Raw genomic sequence first — 16521 nt, forward strand, 5'->3', positions numbered from 1 at the left:
ATATCTCTTTCCAACTTCCCACAATGGAGAAACTAGCAGGAAATTGGAAACCACAGTCACATGAAGTTTTACTTAATGACCCATGTAGTCCTCACTGAATTATGACACCCAAGATTGCTGGAACTGTCCCTAACTAGTATGGTCATGTGACTTCACAAATTACAACAGGATCTCAATTGTTCTTGTAAACCAAACTAATCCCGAAATGGCCCAATCAAGCTACAGGTGATACAACTATTACACTGCAATCCTACTGTGTCAATGCCATATTAATAAGCACTTCCAGACTGCAAACATGTTCTTATACAAGAGTGATGAGGAACCTATGACACATGTCATAAATAACATGCCACAACATTTTGGTTGACATACTAGCATTCACCAACCCCAGCAACTATTCCTGATAGCATGCTCTATTCTAATGCAATTTTCAAAGGCTGCATAGGTCATGCAAAAATAAGGATTCTCCTTACACAGCCTCCAGAACCTTCCAGAGAAGGACATGATCCTCCAGAAGTCCTGAAAATTGTACAAAAAGGGGGTGTGCTTTCATATGGTTTTTGGAGGCTACTGGAGAGCATTTTCCAAAGCTGCTTCAAGAATGAAGGTTTTGTGTGACCCAGGGAAGCCTCAGCAGAAATAGCAGAGCAACTAAAAGTAAAGGATCCTCAAGTAGATCCTAAGGAGTGTTGTGCTGCGAGGGCAATTGCACCATTTCCCCCAAGGCTCATAAGCATGAGGCATTGAGGCAGCCTTTTTTAAGTGGCAGGAGTGGCTCTAGGGCTGAAGTTAAGGCATGGGTCTCTACTTCAATGCCAGCCTTGAGGCTACAATGGAGGGCTGATATTCAGTGTGGCCTAGATGCAGGCTGAAGGGAGGGGGAGAGAAAAGACAGAATTGTTTTTGTTGTGTGTGGGGGGGGGAGGATGATACACAGCAGAGTCAAATTAGGCATTTCTTAATTTGTAACACCATGGACTACCTTGTCCCAAAGGTTCACCATCAATGCTGTAGAACAACTCTTCTCAAATTATGGTCTAGGAACCCCTAGGAGCCTTTGAGACTCAGAAAGTCCATGAAATCAAATAAATAATTTAAATCTCTCAGTTCTAATTTCTAATACAGTAAGTATTGATAAACCTACCCTACATAAAGTAAATCTCTTTGGGGTCTTCAATAATTTGAAGGATGTAAAGGGCTCCTGAAATCAAAATGTTTGAGAATTACTGCTGTAGAAGCATGAAGTTTCATCCAAAAAGGACATTCTCCTACTTCCCTTAGAATTAGGTATCATTCAACTTTAAGTATCAGCTTCAACTCACTGTTCCTCATTCTCTCTACCACTGCATTCAAAAACAGTGCATTTGGCTGTCCATGGCTTATCCTGATTCAGATTTAAAAGAAAAACAGAGCTGAACTTAATATCAGAATTATCTATCTGGATGTTATTCTTCTTTCTTTAAAACTATGTTAAAAGCAAAGATTATGGTATTCTTCTCTGATTTTTTTCCACCTGTTTGATTTACATAATTGTTATCAAATTTCTAAGATACTATCTAAGATACTATCTTGTAATCCAGTTAGTTTTCCTGAATGAAACGGCTTATGTGAATCCATTTTGGACTGGTTGTCAATTTAGGTTTGGAACCCAAATTGCTGTTTTTAGCATAGGCAACATTCACTGATTTTTATTAACTTCACAGCAGCAATCAGTTGAATATCATTTTCTAAACCTCCTTTTAAAGATAAATGTTGCCTATGCTGACTTCTGGAATATAGAAATGGCAAGACTACCAGATGAAATTGGCAAGACTACCAGATGAAATTACCTCCAAGAAGCCATTTCCCCCTTTCAATACAGGTAGTCTAGTCACTTAGCGACCATTTAAAGTTACAACGCATACCCCAAAAGATAATTATGATTCAGATGTGAAGTTCTGATATACATCCCTCTGGGCCATGGTCATCTGATTTCATTTTGGACACTTGGCAACCGACCTGCATTTGTCACCATTTGCAGCATCCCATAGTCATGTGACTGCAGTTTATGATGCTTTTTGCTGGACAACATTTTTACTTCAAGTCAATCACAGCATTCTTGCCCACTTTTTATGTTCAGTCCAGGAAGAGTATAGGAAAGAAAAGAGAGTGAGAAGGAAAAGGATATTGTGCTGAGTTTCTTCTAAGCCTGCTAATGTCTTGTACATCAAGGGTTATATATAATCAGTGCTTTTTTTGTAAAAAAAAAAAAAGGTGCTGGAACCCACACACGTCATACAACCTACCAGCCTTGCCTACCCTACAAGGTTCCATCCAAAAAAGGTGCCAGAACTCCATTCTGGGCGTTCTATGACAAAAAAAATCCTGCATATAGTTATATAGAAGCTTGGAAATTCAGATCACTTATAATATAAGTGATGTACAGTTCTCATTCTTGTTTTCAAAATGAATCAACTAATTTTCAGCAACATAGTATACCATAACATTCACCAGAATAGATTGGTAAACTATACCTACTATGAAGTTCATTTTTAAAATTTCCCAAATGTTCTCAGTTTACCATCTTACTTGGACATTGGTATAATTCAGGGGTGTTAAACTGCCGGCCCACGGGCCAGATGCATCATGGCAAAACCATGCCCACCCCATTGCCAGCAATGGGAAAAAAGACGCAATATGTCATGACATGTCACGTGATGTTGCAAGTTTGACACCCCTGGTACAATTGGTTATACCATACCTTAAGAAGGCAAAGAAGTAAAATTAGCATTTGGGTGTAACTATATTAGAGTTACAAGTTCGATCACAGTTACAAGTGTGTCAACACATTTGCCTTAGACACTGGACAAATATTCCTTCCTTCCTTCCTTCCTCCCTCCGTCCCTCCTTCTCTCTCTCTCTCTCTCTCTCTCTCTCTCTCTCTCTCTCTCTCCTCCCTCCCTCCCTCCCTCCCTCCCTCCCTCCCTCCCTCTCTCTCTCTCTCTCTCTCTCTCTCTCTCTCTCTCTCTCTCTCTCTCTCTCTCTCTCTCTCTGGCTGATGAGGTTTTAACAGATTACCTTTAGTCTTCTGAATGACCATATCCACACAATCTGGTGTTCCACTACCCATGGAGAATATAAATATATACAGAACATAACCTATAAGAATTCTAATCATAGAAATAAATGAAACAATGGAGAAATATTAAGCACTATAGTACTATAGTAAGTATATAATGGTCTCAGTTAGATGAGAAATTTAAACAGTTCGATTTTGTAGTCTGAGAAGAAGTGTATTTCTTATTAAGAAATTTTAGTTTGGGAAAATATAATGAGATTTAAGCAACCGATCAAAATATTTGCAAAAGGCCTTATTTTAAGCTATTTTTAATATGAACCTGTCACACCAATCTAAAGAAATTAAATACCTAAAATAGGATAATCATAATTACAAGCTTGCAATCTAGATGGCTAGTAATGCTAATAATAGTAATAATAATTATGTCATTTTCAGACTTTCATATAGTCTTGACATAAGACTACAATGCAACACCATTTCCATTTTGGCCTAATGATTGGCTGATTGGCCTACTGCTGTACATAAAAAATCCTAGATTTCATTTGTGACATACTAACATATCAACTTTAGTCATTTCACCTGTTAATCTGGCATTAATAATGTAGCATTTATCCCTAAGAAATAGTTCAGAAAACTCAATGGTTAAAAATAATGGAAGTGTAGTTCTTTTGAAATATGGCAGTGCTCTCTTATATTGTCTGCAAAGTTATGTGGGCCTTACATCTATATCAGTAGTGATGTTGTAATTGTATGGGATTAAGTATTTCATTTATAAAAAATATTGACCACTATTTTTAATCAATACTATGGCTGTTATATTGCAATTGTTTCATTATTTAGATCACATTACATAGAATACAGAGTATAAACCACAGTTAATTCCTTTTTATTACCTTGTCTATTATCTCATAATTAAAGGAACACATTATTTCAACCATTGCATCACCCATTAAATATAAATAAAAATTATTAATTACAAAGAACAAAATCCTATTTAAAAACAGGTTGGAAAATAAACAATTTGAAATTATTTTGATCTTGGTGGCCCCACAATAATAAATGAAATGAAATGTGTTATCAAAAACATTGCATCATTCTTTACTCTAATTAAGACCTAATTATTAATAAAATAAATAAATAATGAAACCCTATGTAGCCATATTCCATAACTTTTATTTTTCCATTGTATTTTTACTGTGATGAAAAAATAACTTACAGCACGATTTGCTTAAATGATGGTATATCAACTAACTGTATCCCTCAGTACATTCAAATAACTATCCAGTTTTTCAATTTCAGGTAATTTATATATATATATATATATATATATATATATATATATATATATATATATATATATATATATATATATATATATATTATTGCTAAATTCCACAGCAAAATATATTTTTCTAACAGCCATTTTGCAATAGAGGATTGATTATTCTAGAAAATACTAGAACCTGATTAAACACTTATACCATATGTTGCCACTATGCTTATTTCATTGGAAAATAAAAGAAATGCAGTTTTCTCACATGGTATGATGCTGAACCTAGTTTTCTCAATTCCATTTATTCCTTGAAAAATGACAACTGGATTTATAAAGATTGTCCTAATTGTCATACACATATATTAATTAATCCTACTATTTTTATTAGAAATGTCAATTATCAAACTGTTTTTATGAACCTCCTTATTTATTATTTTTTTAAGAATTACCTGTTCAAATGGTTCTTAAGGTCTGTGCCAAAAAAAAAAATTGCTCAAGTGGCTGTTTCACCCAGCAAACATGTCTCAAAGCACCTACATGAAGCAAACTGCATCACCAAAATGCTATGTTCAGCTCCACAATCAGCACCATTCTAAAACAATCAGAAACTTACATACGAAACCCGTACTCGCCGCCGGTGTGCCAACCCACAGCACTGCATGAAGAGGACAGCAGATAACACTCAGTATAGGGTCTCACCGAGCTTCAGTCTGTCTTGTCATTTCCTCTGAGACACTGGCCATTCCTCTTTACTCTCCAGCCCCAGAAAAGGAGAACAGGTACAAAAAACATTCAGCCAAGCAATTTTGTTAAATGTGCCCTTGCGGCTGATGAAACAGTGTATGTTAATGTGTGTTCCTTTAAGTAAATCAATTCCTTCTATTTCAGCTGAATATATAATTACAAAATGTCTCTGTCTTTAGCATCCCTATATATCACTAAAATGCATCATAGAGATGAATCTTTTCCTAGTTTAAGGTTTTATATTACCTGCACTGAACTTAGAAAAGAATCACATAGAGAATCCTATGCCTGTAGCTTTCAAAATTCCCTTTTTTGTGCATGATTTCTTAATGCTGCCGTTGCTGCTGCCGCTGCTGCTGCTGCTGCTGCTGTTATTTCAGGCTTCATTTCAATACAGAAACGAGAAAGAGCATCTTTGATTCAGTGTTACCTCTGAACAATATTGAACACTTCTGTTCCTTATTTATTCCCCTCCCCCAAACCTGAAAAAAGACTGAATCTAGACTTGAATTCTCTCTGGGTACTTTGGACTACAGAACCACTGCACAAATTATCAGAAGCTTTGTCTTACAGTACGTGATTCACATGAATTGCAGGCAGAGATTTTTTTTTTAACTGGCTGCAATACCTGACTAGCTTAGGAACTGCAGCTGCATAATGTTTTCCTCTTGTTGACAATGATTGAAAAGATTCTAAAATCATACTAAAATAGTCACATATGACCATATATATATTAAAGCAATTATGGGACCCAAATCAAAGGGGTTTGTGGATCATTTTGCCACTTCTTGCAAGAAATTAAAAAAAGAATCCTGAACCCAGCAAAAAGAACTGTAGCAAAGAAGACGTGTTTCCCCAAGTCATGGATTCTAAGGTGAAACCACACTCACAGAAACCACACTCAAGACATTTCTTCTAATTTTCAAGCAAAAGTTATCCTCCTGTTATTACAGACCATTCAATTTATTTTCAATTCATTTTTCTATTTATTTCAATTTCTTATTCTTATAAGAATATTTTCTTATATTTTGTAAAACACATCCTGCACAACATTTTCCCTCCAGAATTAACAAGCCAATGTCAAAGGTTCTCCTCAAAGGTCTGGTTTTACAAATCAGGGTTTATTTTCTTCTGTACTCTTCTGAAATTATTGAAATTTGTATTCTAAACTTCTAGAGAGGCAGGACCTAGAACTCGACACTGTTCTCTAGATAAGATCAAATTACAGATGGTCTTGACCGATGACGATTCATTCAGCAAATGTTCAGAACTATGATAGTGCTGAATGGTTATGTGATTATGACCTGTTCTTGAAGATCTGTCCATCCCAGCATTGCCCACAAACATGTGATCACAATCTGGGCACTTTGTCATTTGTTTACATTTGCAATCGGTTTCAGCACCTCATAATCACATGGTCACCTTTGCACCCTATTTGCAATTTGATCTAGTAGTTATAGCACTAGGCTGGAAATCAGGAAAATTCTAGCCCCACTTTAGGCATAAAAAACAGCTGGGTTACTTTAAACCTTTCTCTCTCGCCCTTCCTATCACTAAACAATGAGGTCCTGCATTACTTAGCAATGGAAATTCCAGTTCCAATTATCATCATAAATTGAGGATAATAGCATAAAAGAGATTACTTTTATTAACATGCTCAGATTGTGAACTTTCACTGTATTACAGGCCAGGGGTGTCAAACTCAATTTCATTGAGGGCCGCATCAGCATTGTGGTTGCCCTCAGGGGGCTGGGTGGGTATGGCCAGTGTGGGCGTGGCCTACTGGGTGGGTGTGGCTAGAGTGCGTATGGCCTGCTGGGTAGGCGTGGCCAGCTCTACATCGTTCGCATCAAGGGTGCCTATGGGGACCTGGGCAGGAGTGGGACAGATCTGAGGGTCTCTGGGCCAGGGCCAAGGCAGTGGGGGCCGTTCCCTCACTGTTTCCAGGATGGCTTCGCGGGCCACATGAAACCACTTCGCGGGCCGGATCTGGCCCCCGGGCCTTGTGTTTGACATGTCTGTTACAGGCAAATCAAGTTTCTTGAGACACATTTTGTAAAATTTAAATATAGAATTCTGCATCTGAATTTATTTTTACATTCTATTACTTCATTTTAAGTTTTAGTCTAAAGTTTTGAAGTATATGTATCATCACAGTTTTAAATCATTTGAAGGCATCAGTAGCAACCATAGCTGGCTGAAGCTCAACAAAAGGTAAACAATGATTAAACTGGCACCTAGGTGAAAGTGAGTGAGAAACAAAAGTGAAGAAAGCTCCTACATCCTATCTTTTAGAAATATTTTGCCTTCTGTCAAATTTATTGGAATGGAAAATGACAGCTAAATTTAAAGTTAAAAGAGAAACAATCTCTGTGAAGCAAAAAGTATCTATCATAATCCTGACAAGCTTGAAAAAAATTCCTTCTTTTCCCTTCTACAGCAGCCAGCCAACTTGTAAAAACATGGACTCCGGCTTTACTTCTTAGTGATGACAGAAAAGTCTTTTAAAATATATTAAACATATATCTCTTCATTTTTTCTCATCTAAAACACCTATTTTAGGAAATAATTAAATCTCTCAAATAAAAGTGTTTTCACAACTTGATCACCAAGTCAGACACTTTGAAAAAGTAATTTGTTTTCCTACAGGTAGTCCTTGATTTGTTGTTGTTGTTGTTAGTTGCGAAGTCGTGTCCGACCCATCGCGACCCTATGGACAATGTTCCTCCAGGCCTTCCTGTCCTCTACCATCTTCTGGAGTCCATCTAAGCTCACGCCTACTGCTTCAGTGACTCCATCCAGCCACCTCATTCTCTGTCGTCCCCTTCTTCTATTGCCCTCAATCTTTCCCAGCATTAGGCTCTTCTCCAGTGAGTCCTTCCTTCTCATTAGGTGGCCAAAGTATTTGAGTTTTAGCTTCAGGATCTGGCCTTCTAAAGAGCAGTCAGGGTTGATCTCCTCTAGGACTGACCGGTTTGATCGCCTTGCAGTCCAAGGAACTCGCAGGAGTCTTCTCCAGCACCATAGTTCAAAGGCTTCAATTCTTTGGCGCTCAGCCTTTCTTATGGTCCAGCTTTCACTGCCATACATTGCAACTGGGAAGACCATAGCCTTGACTATACGCACTTTTGTTGACAGGGTGATGTCTCTGCTTTTTAGTGTGCTGTCTAGATTTGCCATGGCTTTCCTCCCAAGGAGGAAGCGTCTTTTAATTTCTTGGCTACAGTCCCCATCTACAGTGATCTTGGAGCCCAGGAAAATAAAATCTGTCACTACCTCCATTTCTTCCCCATCTATTTGCCAGGAATTGAGAGGGCCAGATGCCATGATCTTGGTTTTCTTAATGTTTAGTTTCAACCCAAGTTTTGCACTCTCCTTCTTCACCCGCAACAAGAGGCTCTTTAGTTCTTCTTCACTTTCTGCCATTAGAGTGGTATCATCTGCATATCTTAGGTTGTTGATGTTTCTTCCAGCAATCTTAATTCCAACTTTTGATTCATCTAGCCCTGCCTTTCTCATGATGTGCTCTGCATATAAGTTAAATAGGCAAGGCGACAGTATACAGCCTTGCCGGACTCCTTTCCCAATTTTGAACCAATCAGTGGTTCCGTGTCCAGTTCTCACTGTTGCTTCTTGGCCCGCATATAGATTTCTCAAGAGACAAATAAGATGGTCTGGTACGCCCATCTCTTTAAGGACTTGCCAGAGTTTGTTATGATCCACACAATCAAAGGCTTTAGCATATTCACTCAATGACTTTGAATTTATGCTGGCACTAAAAGAAGGGATTTATGACTAGTCACTAAATAAAGGCCCATTGCAGCATCTCCATGCATTTGGCATTCAACTCCTCCACCAACCCATCTATGTTTTGTTTTTGCCCTCTGCACTCAATGGCCCCTGATGCCATAGCTAACCTTCACTGTCTTCTTTCTCTTGCTACTGACCAAGTATGCCGTGCCTGGTCCTTTGTAAGGTAACTGCTGGCCACACAAGACTTTCTTCCCCAGGTTGTGTAGAGTGGTTTCCTTGTGAGACCTCAGGAGATGACTTCATGTAGCCAACAGATGCCTCATGAATGGTCAGGCCAGGCATGCCTTATCAGCTGTTGGAGCAAGAAAATGGCAACGGTCAGCCTGGGATTGCATGCCACGAGCTTCCGAGAACAGAGTGGCGAAGGTAACTCCAGGTTCTGCATGGCTGGGCTGGGGCTAGCATGTCCAAGAAACTCCTTTGTGCTGCCTGGATGCATGACGACTTTGCTCTGTGCTGCTAGGACTTCCCAGAGCATGGTGGCTTCACACTGTGACAGCCTCTTTCCCCCACCCCACCTCACCCCGCCCCAGTTCCCTTATGGAATTCCCGCAATCCTTATCTGGGATTCCCTTCTTTCTCACTTAGCAACTCATATATTTAGAGAGTCAGGGCACCAATCAGGACTGCCAGAATTGTTGTTGATAATGATGCAATCATGTGACATTCCACGTTATGACTGCATTGCTTAATAACTAACATTCTGCTTCCAACTTTGACCCTCAATCAAGAATTACTTTTATTAGATACATTACAGTGTATAAGAGAAGCTGGTGTTTGAAACCTTAAACAAGCAGAGATGGGAACAGAGTTTCTACCTAAATTTATCTGAAAAGTATTGCAGCTCTAAAAATATTGCAAAACATTTTCTAGGGATCTTTCTACTTACAAAATTGTACATGGATTTACTCAGAAAAATTATAGACATTCTTAAATGTCCAATAATCTTGAACAGAAATAAACTCTATGACGCATGTAAAACTTCTTATCAGATTAAAAAAATTAACTTATTTAATATATTTGCTAACATTATTTGTTTATTCTTATAAATATATTTGCTGCCTAACTTGCAGTGGGATTACTCTAGGCATTTATTTAAAAAGTGGAAAAATGAAAAGAAATGCAAGTATTACAGTAGCAAATAATGGAACAATAGAATAAACAATGAGAAAGAAAATGAGAATGTAGTAAACTGATTACCCGTATATACTTGAGTATAAGCCGACTCGAGTATAAGCCAAGACCCCTAATTTTACCCCCCAAAACTGGAAAAAGTTATTGACTCGAGTATAAGCCGAGGCTGGGAAATGCAGCAGCTGGAGGCTAGATCCCCCGAAAGACGTCTCTGCTGAGATGAGAGAACGGGGTGGCAAGCCGCCGAGAGAATGGGGCGGTGGAGTGCTCCGCCGAGAGAATGGGGCGGCTTGCTTTTTTCTCGGTGCAGCATGGCAGAGGCTGGATCTCCCGAAAGACGTCTCTGCTGAGATGAGAGAACGGGGTGGCAAGCTGCTGAGAGAATGGGGTGGTGGAGGCTGGATCCCCCGAAAGACGTCTCTGCTGAGATGAGAGAACGGGGTGGCAAGCTGCTGAGAGAATGGGGTGGTGGAGCGCTCCGCTGAGAGAATGGGGTGGTGGAGGCTTGCCGCCCATTCTCTCGGCAGAGACTTCTTTCACGAGATCCAGCCTCTGCCGTGCTGCACCGAGAGAACAGCAAGCCGCCCCATTCTCTCAGCGGAGCACTCCACCGCCCCATTCTCTCGGCGGCTTGCCACCCCGTACTCTCATCTCGGTGGAGACTTCTTTCGGGGGATCCAGCCTCTGTCACCCCCTTTTCTCAGCTGGGCTCTGCCGAGACGAGAGAATGGGGCAGCAAGCCGCTGAGAGAATGGGGCAGTGGAGCGCTCCGCCAAGAGAATGGGGTGGCTTGCTGTTGGCGCGGTGCGGCGTGGCAGAGGCTGGATCCCCCGAAAGAAGTCTCTGCTGAGAGAATGGGTGGCAAGCCTCCACCATCCCATTCTCTCGGCGGAGCGCTCCACCGCCCCATTCTCTCATTTCAGTGGAGACTTCTTTCGGGGGATGCAGCCTCTGGAGCCCCCTTCTCTCAGCTGCCTGGGCAGCTGAGAGAAGGCGGCGGCAGAGGCTGCATCTCCCGAAAGAAGTTTCCGCCGAGAAAATGGGCGGCAAGCCTCCACCGCCCCATTCTTCCACTGGAGCGCTCCACCGCCGCATTCTCTCGGCGGCTTGCCACCCCATTCTCTCGTCTCGGCAGAGCCCAGCTGAGAGAAGGGGGCGGCAGAGTCTGGATCCCCCGAAAGAAGTCTTCGCCGAGAAAATGGGCGGCAAGCTTCCACCGCCCCATACTTCGCGGAGCGCTCCACCGCCCCATTCTCTCGTTTCAGCGGAGACTTCTTTCGGGGGATGCAGCCTCTGCCGCCCCCTTCTCTCAGCTGCCTGGGCAACTAAGAGAAGGGGGCGGCAGAGGCTGGATCCCCCAAAAGAAGTCTTCGCCGAGAAAATGGGCGCTGAGACGAGAGAATGAGGCGTTGGAGCGCTCCGCGAAGTATGGGCAGCTGAGAGAAAGGGGCGGCAGAGGCTGGATCCCCCGAAAGAAGTCTTCGCCGAGAAAATGGGCGGCAAGCTTCCACCGCCCCATACTTCGCGGAGCGCTCCACCGCCCCATTCTCTCGTTTCAGCGGAGACTTCTTTCGGGGGATGCAGCCTCTGCCGCCCCCTTCTCTCAGCTGCCTGGGCAACTAAGAGAAGGGGGCGGCAGAGGCTGGATCCCCCAAAAGAAGTCTTCGCCGAGAAAATGGGCGCTGAGACGAGAGAATGAGGCGTTGGAGCGCTCCGCGAAGTATGGGCAGCTGAGAGAAAGGGGCGGCAGAGGCTGGATCCCCCGAAAGAAGTCTTCGCCGAGAAAATGGGCGGCAAGCTTCCACCGCCCCATACTTCGCGGAGCGCTCCACCGCCCCATTCTCTCGTTTCAGCGGAGACTTCTTTCGGAGGATGCAGCCTCTGCCGCCCCCTTCTCTCAGCTGCCCAGCTGAGAGAATGGGGCGGCAGAGGCTGGATCCCCTGAAAGAAGTCTTCGCCGAGAAAATGGGCGGCAAGCTTCCACCGCATTCTCTCAGCGGAGGCTTGCAGAGGTGGCGGCGGAGCTGCGCGCGCAGCTCTCCAAACCACCGCCGCCCGTTTGGAGAGCTGCTGCCTTCGTCCATGTTTGATGAAAGCAGCAGCTCTCCAAACTGGGGGGTGGAAGTTCTTTTTTTTTTGTTCACTGGAGTATAAGCCGAAGTGGATTTTTCAGCCCAAAAAGTGGGCTGAAAAATTCGGCTTATACTCAAGTATATACGGTATCTGGATCCGTACCAATTGGGTTTCAGGCCCGGGTACAGCACGGAGACGGCATTGGTCACGCTGGTGGATCATCTCTGGCGGGCCCGAGACAGGGGTTACTCCTCTGTCCTGGTCCTATTAGACCTCTCAGCGGCTTTTGATACCATCGACCATGGTATCTTGCTGCGATGTCTTGAGGGGTTGGGAGTGGGAGGCACTGTTTTACGGTGGTTCTCCTCCTACCTCTCCGACCGTTCGCAGACGGTGTTGGCAGGAGGGCAGAGATCAACCCCTAGACCCCTTAGTTGTGGGGTGCCTCAGGGGTCGGTATTATCGCCCCTCCTGTTCAACATCTATATGAAGCCGCTGGGTGAGATCATCCGTGTTTTCGGGGTGAGGTATCATCAATATGCTGATGATACCCAGCTTTTCATCTCTACCCCGGACCAACCCAGTGATGCCCTCGACGTGATGTCCTGTTGCCTGGAAGTGGTACGGATTTGGATGGGGAAGAACAGGCTCCACCTCAACCCGGCCAAGACTGAGTGGCTTTATGTACCGGCATCTCGGCTTGTCCAAGAGGTTCCATCTTTGGTTATGGGAGGAGAGGTGTTACCTCCCGTTGATAGGGCACGCAATTTAGGCGTCCTCCTGGATTCATGACTCAGTTTTGAAGATCATATAGGAGTCATGGCCAAGGGGGGCATTTGCCCAGGTTCACCTGGTGCGTCAGTTGCGCCCCTATCTGGACCGAGATGCCCTACGTACAGTCACTCACGCACTCGTTACCTCCCGTATTGATTACTTTGAAGACCACCCGGAGGCTCCAGCTGGTGCAAAATGCGGCTGCGTGGGTAGTGATGGGAGCATCCCGCTACTCCCATATTACACCCCTCCTGCGTGAGCTGCATTGGTTACCGGTCATCCTCCGGGTGAGATTTAAGGTGCTGGTACTTACCTTTAAAGCCCTACATGTCCTAGGCCCAGGATATTTGCAGGACCGTCTGCTGCCGGGAACGACTTCCCATCGGCCAGTGCGCTCACACAGAGAGAGCCTCCTCAGGGTGCCGTCGGCTAGACAATGTCGGCTGGCGACCCCCAGGGGGAGGGCCTTCTATGTGGGAGTGCCAGCCCTGTGGAACCAACTCCCCCTTGAGCTCTGGATGGCCCCGGATCTCCAGTCCTTTCGCTGTGGCCTTAAAACATTCCTTTTTCATCAGGCTGACCTGGACTGACAACAGGGATTTTAAAATGTTTTTTAATTTTTAATTTATTAATTTTAATCTTTTGGGGCTGTTAATTTAATTCTTTTTAAAATTTTGTATCATTGTATTTTATTGTTGTTAGCTGCCCTGAGTCCTTCGGGAGATAGGGCGGCATATAAGTCCAATCAATCAATCAATAAATAAATAAATAAATATGAGAAAGATGGACAGGAGGAAAAGCAGGAAGTGAGGTGGGGTTTGCTATCCATCTACTAGCCACTTCCAGCATGGTACTCCCCTATTGGATCCCTAAGCTAACTGGCAGAGCTAGATCTTCAGGTTTTTATCAATGGATAGGAGTTGGAGGCAGATCTCATCTTGGGGGATAGGATGTTCCAAAGGGTGCTAAAGCAGAGAAGGCTCTTCTTTTGTCAGAGATCTCTGCAGTAGGCCCTCTCTGCAAGATGAGTCCTAGTGAGACAAGATAATTCATCAGGCATCCTGGCCCTTTGCCATTAAGGGCTTTAGAGATCACAACCAACACTCTGAACTGCACCTGGAAGTAGACCAGTAGCCAGTGCAGTTTGCAGAGCAGAGATATAATATGGGCAATTCTTGGGATCCAAAGACTGCTTTTGATGCCACATTTTGAACCAGCTGAAGGTTTTAAACAGATTTCAAGGATAGCCTCATGTACAGTGCTTTGCAGTAGTCCAAATGAGTTATTACAATCTCATCCAGAACAAAAGATGAGTTCTTTGGGTCCATGCACTCAAAGCCATTTGGTCTTGCCAGGGTTCAGTCAAAGCCTGTTCTTTTCTATTTGGGTCCCTACCACTTTCATGCACTATGAGAGGGTAGAGACAGCATCACTTGGTCACCACAAATGGAGATGTAGAGCTGAGTATCATCAACATATTGATGATATCTCAACCTACAGAGACCAATGTTCTCACACAGTGGCTTCATGGAACGTTAAATAGGAGACAGTACTGAGTTCTGCGAAACTCTGCAAGCAAGAGGTGAGGGACTCAATCTCTCACTCTCTTATCATCACTGATTGGCACCAACCTTAGAGAAAGGAGTTGAATCAGTTCAAAACTATGTTGCCCAGCCTAACTCACAGATGACCCAAAATACCACCTTGGGTCAATGATATTGACAGCTGCTGATATTGGACTATCCTCATCTCACTCACGTCAAAATCATCCTTAAGAGTGACCAACGCTGGGCTGGAATCGTGACTGAAAGGTCTGTTTAATCCAGGACCCTCTGAAGTTGTGAAGCAACCACCTTTTCTGCCTCCTTCTCTAAAAATGGAAGATGGGAAACTGGACAAAAATTATCCAGATTGGAGGGGGGGAGGGTTAGGTGATTTTGTTTAAGAAAGGACAAACCAGGATCTCTTTAAAAGTTCCTGGGAATGTCCCTTCTTGCAGTGAGGAATTTGTCACTGCATGAACCCACCTGCTGATCACTGTCCAGGAGGCTTTCATCAGCCAGAAGGGTTTAATTGACAGGGGATTGCTCTGACTCAGTCGAGTGCAATTTTCTTAGATACAACAGGATCAAACAGTTCCCAAATTATTGGGCAAGACATCTCCCTAGTTTTCTTATAAATATCTGCATCATACATGGAATCTAACTGGGAACAAATCCGAGTACTTTCATCCAACGGGTATTCAACAAATTCTTCTGGCCTTGAAGAGTATCATCTGAGTCCCCTGACCTCAGACGGACCAAGCAAGCTGGAACTTTATCGCGTTGAAATCAAGATTATGAATACAATACTGAGTAATATTCAGATGATAATTCTTTATAAATGAAACCTTTGTGATCATAAGTGCAAATTCAAGCTTTACAAACAAAAATTACTTATGCTCAACTTCTATGCAGTGTTCCCTTGTACCCACTGTAAATGATGTAAAGTCAAAAATATAAATCAACATGACATATTTTAAGTCAATGTATACTTGAAAAAGCCATTAGATGTAGGTACAGATTTCTATAGACTTCAGCCAAAATTCAAACGATTTCATAATTTGATTGCATTTTAAAATTAATTCTTGGCTTTAGTAATTTAAAGTAGTGTTTAAAAACATACTCACTCCAGTATGTCAAATATTAAAGATAAATTAAATATAATGCTAATTTAAAAAAATCATGCAGATAATTCATGACAAAAGTGACTACTATCCCTTCCTTATTACAAAAACGGTGGCTACATCTTTCAAAATGTATAGCAAGTTGAATGTATTAACTGATTGGTTGATATAATACCCCATCTTTATAAATAACTCAGGGCAGTGAATTCCTCCTACTATTTCCCAACAACCTTGTGAGGTGAATTGGGCTGACTGACCCAATATCACTCAGCTCATTTTTCATGTCTAAGGCCAAAATGGAAATTATAGGCATAGTAAAACTAACTATGGAAAAGCTACTGCAGATGGGACAGTCAATATTACTATTTTGGATTAGTCCTACCTTAACAAATTCATAACGATACCGTATAATTATTTGCAATCTACCTGTATCAACCAAACACATGCATGTACACACACACACACACACACAGACAGAGAGAGAGAGAGGGGGGGGGAGAGGGAGATTACAGGATAAACAGCACCATTTACTTCTTAAATGGTGTATGGAAATGTTATATATGTTTGAAAACTACTATTAAATCTACTTAGTCCAACAAGATACTTTCCATTATCCTCCAATATTTAACCTGCAAATTGGGAATTGGAGTAAATTCACAACTCAGAACTTATACAGCTAATTTTAGATGATTACCCATCAATTTTTGAATTTGTTTTCTCTATCTCAAATTAGAATTAAAAGATTCTATAATAATCATAATAATCATAGAGTTGGAAGGGACCTTGGAGGTCTTCTAGTCCAACTCCCTGCTCAGGCAGGAAACCCTATACCATTTCAGAGAAATGGCTGTCCAGTCTCTTCATTCACAACTTCTGGAGGCATGCTGTTCCACTGATTAATTGTTCTAACTGTCAGGAAATTTCTCCTTAGTTCTAGGTTGCTTCTTTCTTTGGTTAGTTTCCATCCGTTGCTTCTTGTCCTGCCTT

The 16521-nt window shown here is 42.3% G+C and overlaps 1 protein-coding gene across 5 annotated transcripts in view; it reads right to left on the bottom strand.

The window, feature by feature from the left end:
* The window catches only part of CACNB2 (calcium voltage-gated channel auxiliary subunit beta 2), a gene marked incomplete at its 5' end in the record, with an annotated part of 225721 nt that overhangs the window by 137032 nt on the left and 72168 nt on the right, over positions 1-16521 (bottom strand). For 2 of the 5 annotated variants that reach the window (XM_083376249.1, XM_083376245.1), the window contains one exon: positions 4945-4992. The exons of the other annotated variants lie outside the window; for them this stretch is intronic. In XM_083376249.1, coding sequence (XP_083232375.1) covers positions 4945-4992 — 48 coding nt within the window. Of the gene's footprint in view, positions 1-4944; positions 4993-16521 lie in introns of those variants that run through there. 5 annotated transcript variants of the gene reach the window in all.

The sequence above is a fragment of the Vipera ursinii genome, assembly GCF_947247035.1.
Source record: "Vipera ursinii genome assembly, chromosome: Z".
In the NCBI taxonomy this organism is placed as follows: Eukaryota; Metazoa; Chordata; class Lepidosauria; order Squamata; family Viperidae; genus Vipera; species Vipera ursinii.